The 19416-nt window shown below is 41.4% G+C and overlaps 1 protein-coding gene across 10 annotated transcripts in view; it reads left to right on the plus strand.

The window, feature by feature from the left end:
* The window catches only part of pard3.L (par-3 family cell polarity regulator L homeolog), a 417717-nt gene that overhangs the window by 259516 nt on the left and 138785 nt on the right, over positions 1-19416 (plus strand). For 6 of the 10 annotated variants that reach the window (XM_018267171.2, XM_018267175.2, XM_018267172.2 and 3 more), the window contains 3 exons: positions 9812-10039; positions 13055-13102; positions 13266-13488. In XM_018267171.2, the coding sequence (XP_018122660.1) occupies positions 9812-10039; positions 13055-13102; positions 13266-13488 (499 nt within the window). The remainder of the gene's footprint in view (positions 1-9811; positions 10040-13054; positions 13103-13265; positions 13489-19416) is intronic. The other 4 variants (XM_018267173.2, XM_018267180.2, XM_018267177.2 and 1 more) reach the window with 1 other exon arrangement.

The following is a 19416-nucleotide window of genomic DNA, read 5'->3' on the forward strand; positions in this document are numbered from 1 at the left end:
AATTAACCCGATATTGCCCAGCTGTTGATGGGCATACCAGAGAAAGATCCGCTCATTTGGCGACCTCGCTAAATGAGCGAATCTTCTTGTGTATGGCCGCCTTTAGCTTCATGCCTCTTTGCTATCCACCCATAATGCAGATTAGCCGTTGATACCTTAAAATACTTTTTGCCAATCACTGTCAATCATTTATTTCACCCCCCAAGCTGAGAACTGTATCACATTGAAGGCCTATGCCAAACCTGGTGGGGTTGTTGCTGGTCGGAATTTTTTACCTGTGCAATAGATATTTAGCCCTTTTTAGGCCATATATCAGTTGGGCAGGCCCTCTAGCTGTAAGCTGCTGAGTTGGGCATATCTGCCCCTATATAGCAGCTATTTTATTTTAGTTTGTTTAGAGTTTTATCAGCAATGTTGCTTAAAGGGATTGTTCAAAGACAACTGCTTGGCACGCACTCCACAGGACTCCAGGTAGCGGTAAAAACTTATTTCTTTATTGCACAAACATATGTTTGTGCAATAAAGAAATAAGTTTTTACCGCTACCTGGAGTCCTGTGGAGTGCGTGCCAAGCAGTTGTCTTTTTACTTTGATGTCTCCCCCATGCTGAGGGTTCGGGGCGCAGCACCTGGACCACCGAACAGGAGCGGTGAGTGACCCACAGTTTTACCACATTGGAATATTTTAAGCGGAGGGCCCGGGGCAAGTGCACCCGAGCCAATTTGAAACAGCGGTGAGCGCATTTGCATTGAATGATATAATATACCGCTACATAGAAAGAGTTTCCAACTTGTGAAATTAAACTGTGGCGGGTGGTTTGAGCGCTTCTGCCTTTCTTCTCTAAAAGTATAAAGGGATTGTTCACCTTCAAAGCTTTTTTCAGTTTGGATGGTTTCAGATAGTTCACAAAGACTTTTTCCAATTACTTTCTATTTTTTATGTGTGACAGTTTTTCTAATATTTAAGTGTAAAATTTCATTTCTCACCTCCTAAAGCAGCTCTGGGTTGGGGTGGGGGGGGGTCGCCGACCCTTTAACTGTTCTAAATTGATCCATTTAGTTGATACATTTCTTATCTTTGTCCCTGCTGAGCAGAATCCCAGAGTTTTATTAAAGGCAGCTGTTAGACATGATACAATAGTTGCTAATACTCTAGAGATGCTGCTGAGAAATGTATCAACTAAATGTTGCATAATTGTAACCGTTCACAATCTGCACCTGAATTACTGAGCTGCCAGACTCAAACACCGGAGACAGGGACGTTCAACTTAGATTTTGAAAAAAATGCTAAAAAAATAGAAAATGGAAAGTAATTGAAAATCTGGGTAGCAATCTGAAAATAATTGAACTGAAAAAAGTGTTTGGAAGGTGAACAACTCCTTTAACTAATTCTCCATGTATTGCGTGTCTGGTAGACAAATTGTTAAAGGACCAGTAACATCACATATTTTTTTTAAAAATTGTTAGTATACATTGAAAAAAAAACTTGAGAATTCTTTCAAAATTTTTTTTAATGTTACTGGTCCTTTAAACAGTGAGGGTCATTTATAAAGACTGGGCAAAATGTGCACCTGGACAGTAACCCATCAAACATCAGATGTTTGCTTTCACTGTTCAACCTGCAGCTGGGTGAAAAAAAAGCTAATCATTCATTGGTTGCTATGGGTTACTGCCCAGGTGCCAATTTACCCAGTCTATATAAATGAGCCCCAGTATGTCTAATATATAGGTAGATTTATTAGGGATGCACTGAATCCACTATTTTGGATACGGCCGACCCCCCGAATCCTTTGTGAAAGATTCGGCCGAATACCGAACCCTAATTTGCAAATGCATATGCAAATTAGGGGTGGGAAGGGGAAAACATTTTTTACTTCCTTGTTTTCTGATAAAAAGTCACATTATTTCCCCGCCCCTAATTTGCATATGTGAATTAGGATTTGGATTCTGCTGAAAAAGGCCGAATCCCGAACCGAATCCTGGATTCGGTGCATCCCTAAGATTTATATTAGGGATGCACCGAATCTGCTATTTGGGATTCGCCCAAATCCCCAAATCCTTTGTGAAAGATTCAGCCGACGTACGCAAATTAGGGGCGGCAAACATTTTTTTTTTTACTTCCTTGTTTTGTGATGAAAAGTCACGTGATTTCCCTCCCCATCCCTAATTTACATATGCAAATTAGGATTCGGTTCGGCCAGACACAAGGATTCGGTCGAATCTAAATCCTGCTGAAAAAGGCCGAATCCTAACCGAAGCCTGAATTCCTAGATCGCTAGTTTAAATATTCTTTTCTATAACAATTTGAAAGGTAAGAAAACCCCCAAAGTGATGTACAGTTCTTCTCTAAATAGGACCACAGCCCCACAAACATACACATCTCTTTTCTAAACCTGTTTGTGCAAATTGTGTTTATAGCCGGAGCTGAATACAATGAGATTGATAAGAGATATAAAGTAAACAGCACTTCATCAGCAGACGCTGTAATAGGCCTTTAATTATTTCTCTCTCTCCCCGGTTTATTTTGTCTGTCTGATCTGCGGCACGTTAGTAGTCGAGTGCAGGGGTTAGAGCAATGTTCAGTGGCAAGTGATCACGCCTCATTTCTCCTGCCGAAAGCTCCGACGCCTGAGCATTACAGCACCTACAAAGAATGAATTCAAGCGCTTCATTAGCACCTTCACTACAGAACATAATGATATCTACATGCATAAAACATTACCCGACTCTCTGGCAAGGCTCAGCATTCTCTTTCTTTTTATCAGAACACTTGTTTCCCATGTTTTCCCTTCCACAGACTTTCTCTTAAAGGTACAGGCTTGCAGAAATAACCTGCACTATTGTCAGGGGAGTAACTATAGAGGAAGCAGACCCTGCGGCTGAAGGGGGGCCCAGGAGGTATTGGAGGCCCCATATGGCCCTAAATAATGAGCAATTTCAACATATATTGGTAAAAAAAGGGCAACCTCTGGATATGGTAGTGGCCCTAGAATTAATTTGCTGTGGGGCCCTGTAATATCTAGTTACACCACTGACTATTGTATAATGGATGGTATAGCAGCACTATCACTTTCTGTTTATATGGCTGAGCATGTAATAATAACCTGGAAATCCGATCTTGTATTTTATTCAGACAATCCCCACTGATGACACTGTGCCATAGTTTTTATTGATCAGCTTGCCATTCATCCATTGCCCTGACTACATATTACAGGTATGGGATCTGTTATCTGGAAACCAGTTATTCAGAAAGTTCCGAATTATGGAAGGCCATCTCACATAGACACAATTTTTTTTTAAAAAAAAAGTATTTCCTTTTTCTTTTTAATAACTAGGGATGCACCAAATCCATTATTTTTGATTCAGCCGAACCACCGAATCCTTCGCGAAAGTTTCGGCTGAATACCGAACTGAAACCTAATTTGCATATGCAAATTAGGGGTGGGAAGGGGAAAACATTTTTTACATCCTTGTTTTGTGACAAAAAGTCCCTCCCCTCCCTCAATCTGCATGTGCAAATTTGGTTTTGGTTCGGCCGGGCAGAAGGATTCGGCCGAATCCTAATCCTGCTGAAAAAGGCAGAATCTTGGATTCGGTGCATCCAGGCCCAGATTTGTGGAGAGGCCTCCAATGCCTGGGCCTAGGGTGGCAGGATTTTAGGGGGCAGCGTGCTGCTCAACCACACCCACAATTTTTTAAAATCTCCCATGCTTCAATCCCCATTGCTCCGGTCCAGATGAAAATTTGAGCAAATAAAAGGGAGGGGACGGGGCGATGAATGACAAGCGGGCTTAGGGGTGCCCACTATGTAAATCCGGCCCTGGGTGCATCCCTATTAACAGGGCCGGACTGGGGGCTTCGGGCCCACCCGGGCTACTGCCCCAGGGCCCCGCTGCGCACGTGCGCAGCAATACCTTTGTGCGCATGCGCAGATCTTCTATTCTACCGCGACCCCCGACAAAGAGGGGTCGCGCCACCAAACTAAGTAGCGGATCTGGGCCGGCGGGGCCCACCGGGTTTTTTCCCGGTGTCCCGCCGGCCCAGTCCGACACTGCCTATTAATAACCAAACAGTGCCTTGTTCTTGATCCAAACTAACATATAATTAATCCTTATTGGGAGCAAAACCAGCCTATTTTGGGTTTCCTTATTAAAGAGAAAATGGAAATATTTTAAAAATGTGGATGATTTGGATAAAATGGAGTCTACTCTAATTTAGAGTTTTCTGGATAACGGGTCCCATGCTGTACTCTATTTATTGGATGGCTGTGTGTCTTTGTTCAAGCTCAGCTACTCTGCTGTTTAATAACAAATGGGGGAAGATATAGTATTAGTGGCCCCTGTTTTTTTCCCCCCGGACTTTCCTGCCTCTCCAGTTACAAGATCCCTGCTGATACAAAGCTGTTACTGTTCCTCCCGATCAAATCTCTTTTAATGGCACTTACCTAATTCTAAATGTACTTCTACATATTATGATAATTATCATCATGTAAGGGCATATAACGGAGGCACAGGTGTAGATGTTATTGTAGGCAGACGTGTTTCTCTCTCGGCCCAGAGAGATCTTTCCTTTGTACACATTACCTGCTTCTCATTGCCTGACATTCTGTTCCCCTCCATTACTTAAACAGTCGAGGGAGAAAGAACTAATTAATGTGCCTGCGGGGCTGCTCACACCGGGCCGGGGAAAGAGAGAACCAGGGGCAAGGTAACGTGTCTGTTTAGCATTTAAAGGGACACTATGGTAAAACAGATCTTTATTTTCACCGTATCCCAGCCGAGCCGTTAGAAATAGCTGTAGAACTGAAAGACAATACTTTAGAGCTTGTATACAGGAAACATGACAAATGATATTCCCCATTAATCCCCTGAGGATGTTTGGTCTGCACACACGCTCACTCCCCTCTGCAGGATTTGTGTTGGATTGGTCCAATTTAACCCTTTTCCCACCATGTTCATTGTGCATTTGTTTCTTAAGGGTATATAGGAAAAGCTTGTCCATTTGTACTTAAAGGGATACTTTTCCAAAATGAATCAGTTAATAGCGCTGCTCCAGCAGAATAAAAAAAAAATTCCCAGCTGCCCCTGGTCATGTGACTTGTGCCTGCACTTTAGGAGAGAAATGCTTTCTGGCAGGCTGCTGTTTTTCCTTCTCAATGTAACTGAATGTGTCTCAGTGAGACATGGGTTTTTACTATTGAGTGTTGTTCTTAGATCTACCAGGCAGCTGTTATCTTGTGTTAGGGAGCTGTTATCTGGTTACCTTCCCATTGTTCTTTTGTTTGGCTGCTGGGGGGGGGGGGGGAAGGGAGGGGGTGATATCACTCCAACTTGCAGTACAGCAGTAAAGAGTGATTGAAGTTTATCAGAGCACAAGTCACATGACTTGGGGCAGCTGGGAAATTGACAAAATGTCTAGCCCCATGTCAGATTTCAAAATTGAATATAAAGAAATCTGTTTGCTCTTTTGAGAAATGGATTTCAGTGCAGAATTCTGCTGGAGCAGCACTATTAACTGATTCATTTTAAAAAAAAATTTTCCCCATGACAGTATCCCTTTAATGGGGTCATTTATCAAAGGTCGAATTTTAGAGTTTTTATACCTCGAATAAACTCAAATGAACTGGAATGGTTTCTAATTTAAGAAAAAGCACTGTCGAGTTCGGGGTTCTATCTCTTACCTTATTTTTGTCGCATGCGTTTTGTCGCAGCGCGTAGGATCGTGACAAAATCGCTCGTTGAGTCCTACCCTTAACAACCCCAAAATTCTAATTGATTAAGTGAATCTTGATTTTCAGGCAAAACTGGAACATCATGAAGGCTTTTAACATCTTCAAATGGTTCAAGGGACCTCTGCCATTGACTCGACCTTGACTGGTTTTTGATGGTGTATTTTTTGGATTTGAGCTATTTCCAGGGTCGGGTATAATAAATCTCCAAACGTTTGAGTGTTTTTAAAAAAATGCACGTTTTTTTTAACCCACAAAATTTATTTTTGACCTTAAAAACCCTTGAAAACTTGAATTTTCATGGAAAACACAACTTGAACCTTAGTAAATCTGCCCCAAAGTGTCACTTGACATGACATTTAGCCAGTGCAAGCCAAACCATACAGCAATATGGGGCTTATGTAATAAATGTTACACAGCTTGACTAGCTGCAGTGGGTAACTAGAAGTTGTGCAAACATTGTGATTTTACATTTTATGATCTTATTGGCATGCAACGATCATCATCTCCAAAGGAGGCAAGGGAAGGTGCTCTAATGTTCTTGTTTTCGTATGGTTCTCTGAATCTTTTAAATCATTTAAATCAGAAACAGAAATTGTATTTAAATCTGATATAGTGTTAACTGGTCAAAACTGTGTGTTTGTTTTAGAAGCTCTTATATAGTTTATATAAATAAGCTGCTGTGTAGTCATAGTGACAGCCAGGCAAGTTGAAATAGGGTTGTAGGGCAGACTTTGAGTAGTATATAATACAATGGTTCCAGTCCTTACAAATAAGGATAAACATGAGCCCAGTGCCATTCATTGCTCTCTATTCAGAATTATAGAATAGGACTATAAAATAGGATATTTGTTGCCAAGGAATAGTTTTTGTAAGTGCTGGATGAAGAGATACAAACATCAAATGTAAAAAACAAAACAAAAAAAAAATTAAAATTATATATATATATATATATATATATATATATATATATATATATATATATATATATATATATATATATATATATATATATATATATATATATATATATATATATATATATATATATATATAGTAAAGACTTGGGTAGCTGGGACCAGCTTTCTGGGGGTAAAGCAGCCCACAGCACAATCAGAATTCATAAGGGGGTTGTTTCTGTCTGGCAGTTTATTTTCACTTGCAGCAAAACATAAACAATTCAAAATAAAATCCTTGCCATTTAATGGGCTTCTAACTAATACAGGTCAGTTTTCCTAACTACCAGGAGAAGGCCTACCGCCTGTCTCCCCAAAACAAAGAACATACAGGAATATATAAAATTCCAAACCCTTCACACAGGCAGCTTTCCTGTGTCTTTTTTCCCAGCCAGGAACTCCCCCACTCTGGCTTCAGCTGCCTCTTTAATTAACCACCTGAGATACCTCAGGACAACTCAAAACACCCGGGCTGGACTAGCAGTCCCGGAACCACTCTGTTAGGAACCTGGGACATAAATAAGCTCCGTCCTGGACTTTCCCAGGTATCCTAGTAGTGACCTCACCACTATATATATATATATTTCCAAATGAGTATCTGCACTCCAAGGCAAATGGCTTCAACAAGGGGATTTTATAGCAATCCCTGCTATAAAAATCAGCTATTTTATTGTTACATCGTATCTATGCCCGACGCTTCGGTCCCTATCGATAGATACGATGTAATATATATATATATATATATATATATATATATATATATATATATATATATATATATTTTTTTTTTTTTATTTTTTTTTTTAATAAATTATTTTATTACATTTTTTAAACATTCTCTTTATGGCATTATTAGTAAATAAAAAGTATGAAGACGGTTAATTATTTGAGATTTCTTTTGTCGATATATTTAAGTAAGTGTTCATGGCTCACATATAAAAACACTTGTACTTGGGCCTTTTTGCAGCAAACAAATCCAACTGCCCCATGTGAAGGAGGAAGGTACAATCTGGACACTGCACACAAAGAGTAGGGGTTGCGTTATAAGCGCATGAAATCCGGCTTCCTGATTTCTGCAGCTGCATTTAAAGTGGCAGTTTTGTTCTTTTCCAACCTTTCTGCCCGAGGCTAATAGATTCTTCTCTGGGCATCCAGCTTTGTGTGATGTGTGTGTGACATCTCATATGAAAGCAATTTAAGTGCTTTCTGTGAACAGCTCCTTGAACTAGATCTTAACAAGCCAATACTAATTAATAAGCTGTAAATGAAAGCCGAGATGTGCCAGGACAGAAGCTTGCTCTGGAAATCAATATTGTTACTCCCAAACTGTTCTGCATTCCCTGGCTAAGTAACGTGAAGCCAAGTAGCCATGGGCAAGTTCATTAAAAGATAATCAATGAAGGTAGGCTTTCCCTTCTTGTTTAAACTGGTGTCCTCCTATATAACGTTGTTATTTTTAGCTCATTGCTGTATTTGGCATTAAGTGAAAAAACATGATGTTCTAGTATAAGGACATACCATTTACATTGGAAAGCCCAACCCATAGCTGTCAGTCGCAGTATTCTAAAGGGAAGCACTATTTGTAAAAATGTACCCGTTAATAAAAACATCCAGGAATATACGAATACCAGAACATTTAATTGCACCATAAACATTTGGGGAGGTCCCTAACTGGTCTTCGAGTGGGCTGTACCCTTTGATCACTATCTTGAGTAAAAAGATTTGCACTGACCAATCGGATCTGATGGTTTAGCTCCATCATATCTCTATAGCAGTGGTCCCCAGCCAGTGGTTTGAGAGCACCATTTTGCTCACCAACCCCTTGAATTTTGCTCCCCATGGCCTCAAAGCAGGTGCTTATTTTTCAATCCCTGGCTTGAAGGCAAACTTTAGGTGCATAAAAACCATGTGTAATGCCAAACAGAGTAGGCTGCCAGTCCACATATGGGGCTACCAATAGCCAATCAAATCACTTAGTTCACACTGCCACCCAAGAACATTTTTATGCTTGTGTTGCTCACAACTCTTTTTATATCTGAATTTTGCTCATGGGTGAAAAAAGGTTTGGCACACCCACTCTATGGGAAGAAGTAGAGAATGTCTAAAGATTTGTAGACCCTACTTGGTTCATCTTGTTACTACCTCTCTTTTCAAGGGCCGGACCCTCCTCAATCTCTTTAGATGAGTGTTTCTCAAACTATAAGACAAGTTTCAGTTGAAAATCCTTGTTAAGACCCAAGTAGATACCTTACTCCCTATACATGGCAGCAAATACAGCAAACGGCTTGTGTTCCTTCTCTAATACACCCAAACTGACTATACTCTACACTAGCATGTGGAGTCCACAAGATTTCATTGTACATCTCAGACAGAGCTTTTCTTCAGGGACATAAGTAAAAATATGAGTAATGTGGTCAGGCACTTGTATTCCTTACTCTGATGGTACAGAGCAAGAAAAAGTCTAGGACGGTGGTCATCTCATGTCAAAATTTTCTCAATGTTGTAAGTTTTAGGTGATAGTCATCTATTTTGTGCTACCAACTGCATAGACAAAACTTTGCCTAAATAACTATAGGTAGGGGTGCATAGTGTCTCTCTTCATTGTTATATAGTACCAAGCTCTTTTCCTTATGTATTTGACTTGGTTAATGTTGTTAGTATCATTAGCAGCTCTAGTTGGCTGTACCACGTCAGTATCAGAGTAATTCCTCTTATACCCTTTTGCCTTGAAGCCCTTTAAAGTCAGCTTATAATGAATATACCTTGTGCCTTTGCTTACTGTACCCAAACTTTAGTAAGAACTGCTTTCATTTGCAGTTTCTAATCCCCGAGAAGCATTACAGAGATATTTCTCTGTTTAGATACTTCCCTGGCTTACCGCACTAATGTCGTTGGCCTTTCTAGTGGAAAGAGTTGAAAGGAAAGGGCACTGTTAATCTGAGCAAGTAAGAGGATTTGACTTCATAAACGCCATAGCGAACAGATCTGTACAAAATTTCCTCAACAAAGTGCTATGAGATAGGCTGCATAATGGGAGTGCATCCCCACAGACTTTCACTGAGGACAGGAATAATCAAGCGTGCAATACGTCGCACTAATCCCAATTAACTTTTCCTTTTGACCTCCAAGGTTCCCCAACCAGAGACGTCGGGCCTTCATTAGGCCTTAAGAAATCCAGCTCATTAGAAAGTCTGCAAACTGCCGTGGCTGAGGTGACTTTGAACGGTGACATTCCTTTCCATCGCCCACGCCCGCGGATTATCCGAGGACGGGGCTGCAACGAGAGCTTCAGAGCCGCTATTGACAAGTCCTATGACAAGCCATCAGCTGATGATGATGATGAAGGCATGGAGACATGTAAGTTGGTTTGAATATGAAAGTGAATATATAAGATGCTTCTCTGTTGTAATAGAGCATTTTGGTAATTTTATGTATTTGCCGTTTTGTTCGCTCTGCCTGAGCTAGACTTTTTTTATTTTTGTAAAAGCAAGGTCTAAGCAGATACCAGGTACTGGGTAGGACATTTGTATTGGGTTTAAAAATATGACATTATCCCTAGTAAATGATTTCCAGGCATGCCTTCAGGCAAGTAGAAGGAGAGACTTCTGGTTCAGAGCCCCTCCTTTTTGTTGATCTCCACACCAGTAATGCTCTTTGGTGATCTCAACATTTCCGATCTCAATCAAGGGGGACTGGACGATGTTGGTCTTAAAGGCTGAGGACTTCAGCCTGGGTTGGGTGCAACTTGGAAAATTTCAGACCCACTCATCAACAAATCAAAGGGAAGCTTGTGTTGCATCAGCATGAACTTATATAGACCAATGTAAATGTATGTTCTTGTTCTGTAGGGTGCCCGGCTGTACTCACTGTCATTCCACTGCCTGAAGGCCTCCCCCAAGCCATGTATAAAATATAACATCATCTTGGTTGTGATTTATAGAAAGACATTGCCTTTAAGTGAACCTATTAAGCGCATCTGCCATACTGCTAGAGAGTAAATGGCACTTTTAGACTTTCTCTGAATTAACAGCACTTGTTATATAACCTTCTCAGTGTTGTTGTGTTACCTAACCATGTTTCCTTCATATAAAACCAACTGTCTGTGTGTCTCTATGGTGAGGCTCGGTAGTGCTAGCATTAATAGAAGTGTAGGCACAACTGAAATGCAAGGAATTTAAGAGAAAGTCCTCCGAAACAGATTTATGGAAACTGCTGCTAAATATACACTTCCATTAACGTTATTTTGTTACTACTTCATAATGCAAGTGATTCAATCTCATCATGAATCTATAGAAGATGTACCCTCTTGGCACCCTATAGATACATATCACTGTTCATGCTCTATATTTACGTAGATGATTTGTTCTGAGTATAGTCTGGATGGGTCCCCATTTATGGCCTCAGTAACCAGAATTATTTAATCCTTCTGCTCAAGATATTTGAATGGTTTATTAGCAAGTATTGCAAGTCTCTGAATATAGTCAATGGGTGCAGAAATAAGCCCTTGCACGGTGTTACCCAGGCATATTGTTTGGGGGCATGCCCGGTGGTTAATGATGCTGATATGATGGGCTGTAATTGTTCAGTCTTGAGCTTAGGCTTTACATGCAATGCAGAGTCACTTAATACAAGTCAGCTTTTTCTCCTTCTCCACCCACAAAACGTCTGTTCATATTATTAAATTACTTCTGCTGAGGTCATTCCACAATGGGAAGTTTCTTCATGAATGGCCGCAAATTAGATTACATTGTGCCTAGCCATACATTTCAAACAGGAAACAGGCTAAATGTCAACCCGTATGGGCCAAACGCAGAGCCTGGGCTTTGGAGTGCGTAAAATGATCCTAATTACTCCAGTCTGTAGAGTAGCACTGATTCTTGGCTCTACTGGGAGACAATAATAGAAAAGAGCCTGCTCGCCGGTGGCAGTGGCATTACTAGCAGTGACCAATTATCCATTTTCCTGTCTGTTCCAAGCTTTTAGGATTGTATGCTGTTACTTTAAACTGTTCCGTGACTGGGGAGCGATGCTGCTGATCCCACCAGGGCTGCCTTGAGAGCAGGATAGATGATGGCATAGTGCAATCATTAGTGCTGAATTAAAGGAAGATCACAATACTCCAAAATAATAATAGTCAGAAATTGTGCAGAGGTGTTTTCTCGGAGCCCCCCCCCCCCGGCCAGATATTGTTGTTAAGTACTTCTATATTACTCCACCACATAACTCTTTATTATTTAGATCCCTAATAGAAACCCCATCTTTAGACTTTGGAGGGCAAGGTAAATTGACCACCACTATTGGGAGCAATCATCTAAATGAAAAGAATTGTCATAAATCGATTTGCATTCCCCTCAAATAGTCTTTTACAAATGATTGTCTCTCTAAACAAAGGTGTTGCTGGGGTATTGCTGGCAAAGGGGAAGTTGCCTCCTGCTTTTTTACTTGCAGAAAGCCAAACATCTTGGGTTCCATCACCCTTTGAGATGTAAGAGAAGACACTTTGGTTATGAGTATGGCACAGCTTTTTGTTTACAACTCTATCAGACTTTATGGCTCCCGTTTGTGATTACTCTCTAACTCTACAAGGAAAGGAGCATCCAGAAACCGAGAACAGATGGCTCCTCCATCCAAGCTCCTTCCTAATGTGGCTCCTAAGAAGAGTGAGGTTGAGAATCACACACAGTTAAAGTGAGATAGGCCTATCAACACAGGCAAGTGCTAAAGTTTCTGCTTCCACACTGTTAAATAACAGCCACATTGAACATTCAAGCACTCTGCTGAATTTACATGTTCATTCTAAACTCTATAATATATAAAGACAGGTAACTCCGCTCCATGTATCTCACACTATAGCACATGGCCACTACATTTATATCCTTCTGTAGTATACATGGCTGCTCCCCGTTGAGTTGAGTTTAGAAGAATGATCCCCAACCCAACATGTTGTTTACCAACCCCTTGGATGTTGCTCCCAGATGCCTCAAAGCAGGTGCTTCTTTTTGAATTCCAGGCTTGGAGGCAAGTTTTGGTTGTATAATAATCAAGTGTACTGCCAAACAGAGACTACTATAGGCTTCCAGTCCAGATAAGGGCCTTCAAATAGCCAATCATAGCCCTTATTGGGCATTCCCAGGAACTTTTTTTCATGCTTGTGTTGCTTCCCAACTCATTTAAATCTGGTGAAATTGAAATTGGTTGGGGATCCCTGGTCTAGAACAAAGAATATGTTAATGGAACTGAAATCTATTACTACTAGTCCTTTCTGGGGGGTGCGTTTGTCTAAAATTACATTTTAAACAGACGTGTTTTTTTATAGAAATGTTCATTTATATATAATATCTGTCTAACTGCTGCTCACACCTGCTTTAACAGGTACTAACAAATCAGAGCTGGAGCCAACCAACAGTTCTTCTGAGTGGGGTAGGTTGGAGAAAGTCAGGATTCAGTCACATGGGTCTGGCACAGACATTGGTGTTGGTTGGTGGGGGCCCCACTTAGTGAAGCCGGCACTTCAGTTTTGGCGAGGTTTATAAAATATTTTCTGTTGTCAAGACTTAATGATCATTTCCTGATTTCCTTTCAGTGGAGGAAGACACAGAAGAGAGTTCGAAATCCGGCCGGGAATCTCTGTCTACCGCCAGTGATCAACACTCGCACTCGCTGGAGAGGCAGGTAAATGGCTCCAGCCAAGACAAGAGCGACAAGAAGAAGGACAGAAGTGGAAAAGAAAAGAAGAAAGATCGGGATAAAGATAAAAACAAGGCAAAGAAAGGGGGGATGCTAAAAGGCCTGGGAGACATGTTCAAGTAGGTGTATTTTTCCTTATTGATCTATAAACACATTTATCTCCTGCACTTCAAAATACTTGGCGATTTCCTGTGTACGTTTTCTTAGATAAGTCACTTGAAGTGTGATATTGTGTCCTTTATATGTGAAGGCACGCATTGTCAGCTGCATCAGTCGCACACATCTCTGCATGGAGTCCAAGGTGACGTTCAGGTTTACTCTCACAGGAGAGCGCAGACTTTCTTCTATGACGACTCCAGTCAGTGCTCGCCATGGTGCAGTTTGACTTTGGGCACTGTAACTGTTCATATATGCAAACCCGCATGGTCTGGAGCCACTATATTTAAAGGAGAAGGAAAGTCGGTATTCACTTGGGGGTGCCAAAAGTTAGCCACCCCCAATTTATTATATACACTTACCTGACACCCCGGGCCAGTGCTCCTATCAGCAGAAAACTGCAGCAGTCATGGGGTTGTTCCAGCGAGCACCACAGAGCTATCTGCTTCTTTCTTCTCGCAGCTGTGCATGCGCAGTATCGCGAAAGCCGAACTTTAATGAAAAAGTCGGCTATTTGGTTCTACTGCGCATGCGTCTCCCCCGGGAAATTTGAAGGAAGCCGACCACTTTGTGGTGCTCACTGGATGAAACCCTGGACCAGTGCAGTTTTCTCCTGGTAGGAGCACCGGCCCGGGGATGTTCGGTAAGTAAATGCGATCACTTGTAGATGCCTAACTTTTGGCACCCCCAAGTAAATATGCCTTTCCTTCATCTGTAATTCTTTAGGTCTAGGAGACGCCACACCTTACTTGTGCCATACATGTGTTAAATTAAACCTTCCTGGGGTATCAATGTTTTTCACTAGTTAATCGCACCAAGAAAGTCCCCAACATTGCTCTTTGTTTCTTGTAAACTATCATCTGAATTGCACAGAAAGGTTTAATGATCTACGCTCTAGGATTTGATTTGATTCAGGATTTATTATCTGGAAACCCATAATCCATAAAGCTTCAAATGATGGCTATTCCATTTCCACAGTGTGCTATTTTGTGAAACCGCTTGGTCCAACCATTTTTTCCCTGTAATCATAAGGTATCATGTACAGGTATGGGATCCGTTATCTGCAAACTCCGTTATCCAGAAAGCTCAGAATTACAGAAATGCCGTCTTCCGTATACTCCGTTTTATCCAAATAATCCAAATTTTTAAAAATGATTTTCTTTTTCTCTGTAACAATAAAACAGTAGCTTGTACTTTACCCCAACTAAGATATAATTAATCCTTATTGGAGGCAAAACCAGCCTATTGGGGTTATTTAATGTTTACATGATTTTCTAGTAGATCCAAATTACAGAAAGATCCATTGTCCAGAACCCCATGTCCCGAGAATTCTGGATAACAGGTCCCAAGCATTCTGGATAACCGGACCCAAGCATTATGGATAACAGGTTCAGAGTTTTCAGGATAAAGGGTTCCATACCTGCACTTGAAGCAACCCTACTTGCTAATCTATAACCAGCATATCTGCAGCGCTTTACAGACTTTATACCAACACTCAAAATCCTTTATAATCATTGCAATATTCTAATGAATACATATTGGAAAGTGGCTTAGAATTAACCAGAATTAACTTTGCCGAAGTTGGATATTTGGGTTTTGCTACATTTTTGAGTCCATGAGCCATGATGCTTTCACGTAATAGAAATGTCCATTCTGGGAATCCTGAATTCTGGAGCCTTTTGGAGAATAGATTTTTTACCTACACACTGAATTGCGCCCTTTCTCTCTTGTTTACATTTACTGTGACTATGAATGTTATTGTGTTTAATAAGCAGATATTCTGTATTGATACAATGCTGTGTATGTATGAGAATTACAAAGAAGTTATACCCAACAGGCTTTCTGTGGCCTCGCCATTATTTTATTTATGGTCCTTCTCTCTCAATATTTATTGCACAATATCCATGCATGACAAGCCGACTCCTCCGTGTGATGTGCAGTTGCGATGGAGCCTCATCAGTCCCTATTAGCCAACTACAAATGACTGACGGGAAGAAACCTCTTATGTACATGACAGGAAATTTCCTAGACAAAAGCCTTGTTAGTTGCCTCCCATGTGAATTGCGATGCATTATTTAACCTTAACTAAGATACACAGCTCTGTCTTCGGGAATGCTTGCATGTGTGCATGCCGTTTACTTTCCTTTGTGTCATAGATATTTTATACTTCCAGTATGAACCAACAAACTGTTTTACTGTACTGGCAAGGAGAGAGAACTCAAGCTAATGCACACATTCCGAGAGACCATTTGTACTGTCAGTATGACATCATGTTACCTGAACATATTGCATCATTTATAAAAGGATATGTTGGATAATATTCCACTAACCCAGTTTTATCAAGTGTCACAGTGGTTAGCATTGCTGGGGTCCCAGAATCAATTCCAGCCAGGGACGTAGGTATGTTCTTCACCTGTACTGAAGTCCCTATGCCCTTTGTTCCAACAAAGGGCATAGGTATGTACTCCACCTGTAGTGGGATCCCAGGTTTAATTCCACCCAGGGGCACATTGTATGTTCTCAGTCTTCACTGGGATCCCAGGTTCAGTGCCAGACAGGGGCATAGGTATGTTCTCAATCTGTTCTGGAGTCCCAGGTCCAATTCCAGCCAGGGGTGTAGGTATGTTCTCAGCCTTTCTCAGGGTCCCAGCCCCCCCCCCCCCCACATTGTAAGAAAATTGGTGACCAGGGCCCCTTAAACTTCCATGCCTTCCTGAAGTCAGAAGCTCTCAGAAAGATGGGGGGTCCGGCTAATCAAGTAAGTGTGGCGTGGCCGGGCCCCCCTTACCCTCGGGACCCCCTACAACTCTCCCCCCTGATGGCTGCCCTGGGCGTAGGCATGTTCTCAGCCTTTTTCAGGGTCCCAGGCTCAGTTCCAGCCAGGGACGTAGGTATGTTTTTCACCTTTACTGAAGTCCCTGTTTCCGTTCCAGCCAAGGGCATAGGTATGTACTCCACCTGTATTGGGATCCCAGGTTTAATTCCAACCAGGAGGAGCAAGGCATGTTCTCAATCGGTACCAGGGTCCCAGGTCCAATTCCAGCCAGGGGTGGAGGCATGTTCTCAGTCTGTACCAGGGTCCCATGTCCAATTCCAGCCAGGGGTGGAGGCATGTTCTCAGTCTGTACCAGGGTCCCATGTCCAATTCCAGCCATGGAAGTAGGTATGTTCTCCACCTGTACTGGGGTCCTAGATTGAATTCCAGTCAGGGGCATAGGTATGTTCTCCACCTGTACAAAGCATAATTAAGCAATTTTGGGTGCATTGAAAAGAAACTGCTCATGGGGCAATATAAGCAGCTGAATTATCCATTGATGGCCTGACTCCTCAACTTATTTATCCATTTTGGGCATGCAGAGATTGGCACTCTGCCATACTGAGGTGGCAGGGAGGTGAGAATCCTCCGCACTCTGCCATATTGAGCTGGAAGTGAGGTGAGAATCTTTATGTAGTTCTGGTGGTGATATTTGCAGCTGCAGAACTCGCTTATCCTACCAGCACAGATGGGTTCAATGAAGTTTGCTGTTAAAGCCTTGAGTTAGGATTAGCATCTGAACATATTACAGCTGAAACTTCTAATTGTAAGTGGGCCAGAGCTGGCCCTGCCTCCTTGATTTGTTGTGTGTGCTTTTGCTTCCGCCGAAGGGGGTTGTTAGCATATCATTTCTTACAGAGTGCTGCTGAACAATGCAAATGACATGCTATTTCCTAGCAGGTCGCACAATAATGTTCACAATTTCTAATTTATGCCGTCCTGACATTCCCATTCTGCTAAATGCACTGATAAACATAGAGCAATTCCACTTCCAATGGAAAAACAATGGGATCTTGGAATTATCATAACTACATACTACAAAGCCAGTGATCTTTAGTGTTACAGCCATAAGAATCAGTTTGCTAAATTAAATCTTTTTCGGGGTGTCTTTTTTTTTTTTTTACCATTATTTTGAGCAGTGAAACAGTTGTAATTGATATTCTATAGAGTGTTGTTAAGGTCAGAAAAATAAGAGATGCCATTCTTTCTACTGGCACTATCCAGTGTGTATATCATGGCAGGCTTGATAGGTACTAAGAAGAGAAGGCAACCTTTGGCACTCCAGAATCGTGAGCAACATGTTGCTTTCCGACCCCTTGGTGGCCTTAAAGCAAGTGCTTGGAGGCAAGTTTTGGTTGCATAAAAACCAGGTGTACTGCCAAACAGAGTCTCCTGTAGGCTGCCAGTCCACATCAGGGCTACCAAATAGCCAATCGCAGCCCATATCTGGCACCCCAGGAACTTTTTGCTTACTTATGTTGCTTTCCAATTTTTTTTTACATTTGAGTGTGGCTCATGGGTAAAAAATGTTGGGTACCCCTGGTCTAGAGATTTTAAACATTGGCAGTCCAGTTTATGGCCAATGGGTCCTTCTGGAACATCATTGTATATATACATATGTGGGTCTATCAGATAACTGTAACTTTTAACTTCATTGAACTTGTCTGAAGACATTGGGGCTGGCTGTGGACCACAAGTTATTCTTTTTGTGCCATCACTGTAATGTGAGAGTATAAATCTAAAAGAAAAGTTGGGCAACATTTTTCTGAAGATGATCATACATGGGCTAATTTTGTCTGCTGATGTAGCCACCCTTAATGAGTTTGGCAGGTTATTTGCCAGTGGGTGGGCCAAAAGGACATCCTCTGCAATCAGTATCTGGTCAGGACTTGTATCATGTATCAGTGTGGCTGGCAAATCCCAACGTGAGAAGACCACATCTGTCCTTGAAAGTGTGCCACTAAATAAAGCTTGGATGATCTTCTGTAGAGACTTCTCAAGACTTGTAAAGCAACATTCTCTTACAGTTACGGTTGCCACCTGGCCGGTAAAAATGATGGTACATCCCAATGTTATTAATAGGGAAAAAAGATTAATATATAGGAAGGCCGGTATTTTTTTCGGGAAAAGGTGGCAACCCTACTTACAGTGAATAAAAGGAAAGGTCTCAGTGACATGGAAACGTACTTTTGGATATTTCTACACAGGCATGTAGCACTCATCTCACAGTCTGCTCCCCCAAAATATCCAAGCCTCCTCAGACCACATCTGTCCAAAAAGTTGTGCCACTTAATAAAGCCTGGATGGTCTTCTGTAGAGGCTTCTCAAGACCTGGAAAGCAACATTTTCATTCAGCAACAAAAATAAAGCTCTCCGCGTCATGGAAACATGGAATGTTTATGTAAATTATTTCTACCGAGTCATGTAGCAGTTAACTCACACTCTGCTCCCCAAAAATATCCAAGCCTCATCATTCCAGGCTGAATAACAATATTGCAGTGCATTGGCACCATCATGGGGAGTAACTGTACCATACCACACTACTTTTGTGGCTTCATTACCTTCATACCCAGTAATCTAGTGATCAGGGGAGGAAGGAATGAGCATTCTAATGCTTTAAATATGGAGTTAGTGGAGCTGAGCCCAGTTTGCACAGCATCTGAGATCCCCAAACATCTGCTGCTCCTGTAAATTGTCTATAGTTATTGCTTCTTAGCTTGATGAATGAACAATAGCGGCTTACTTCTACTGTACATAATGTGAAATATGATTGGTACCAGAATAAGTGCTGGATTAAATTGTATGCCATTATCGTACATTATTATAGATAACATTGCATTATTCATACTACTAATGCTTTCCTCCCCTTTCAGATTGTTAATTTTTCCTCACTGTATGACTATATCTTAGTGGCTCATCATTTATATTAAAATTGACTTAATAATATCTTCTGCCCCCAATTTTTTGTAAGACAGAATATCAGAATATCGGGGGCAAGGCTGTTTTAAGGCAGTGATCCCCAACCATTGGCTCTTAAGCAACATGTGGCTCTCTAAAGCTGGCCATAGACGTTGAG

The sequence above is a fragment of the Xenopus laevis genome, chromosome 6L, assembly GCF_017654675.1.
Source record: "Xenopus laevis strain J_2021 chromosome 6L, Xenopus_laevis_v10.1, whole genome shotgun sequence".
NCBI classification, from domain to species: domain Eukaryota; kingdom Metazoa; phylum Chordata; class Amphibia; order Anura; family Pipidae; genus Xenopus; species Xenopus laevis.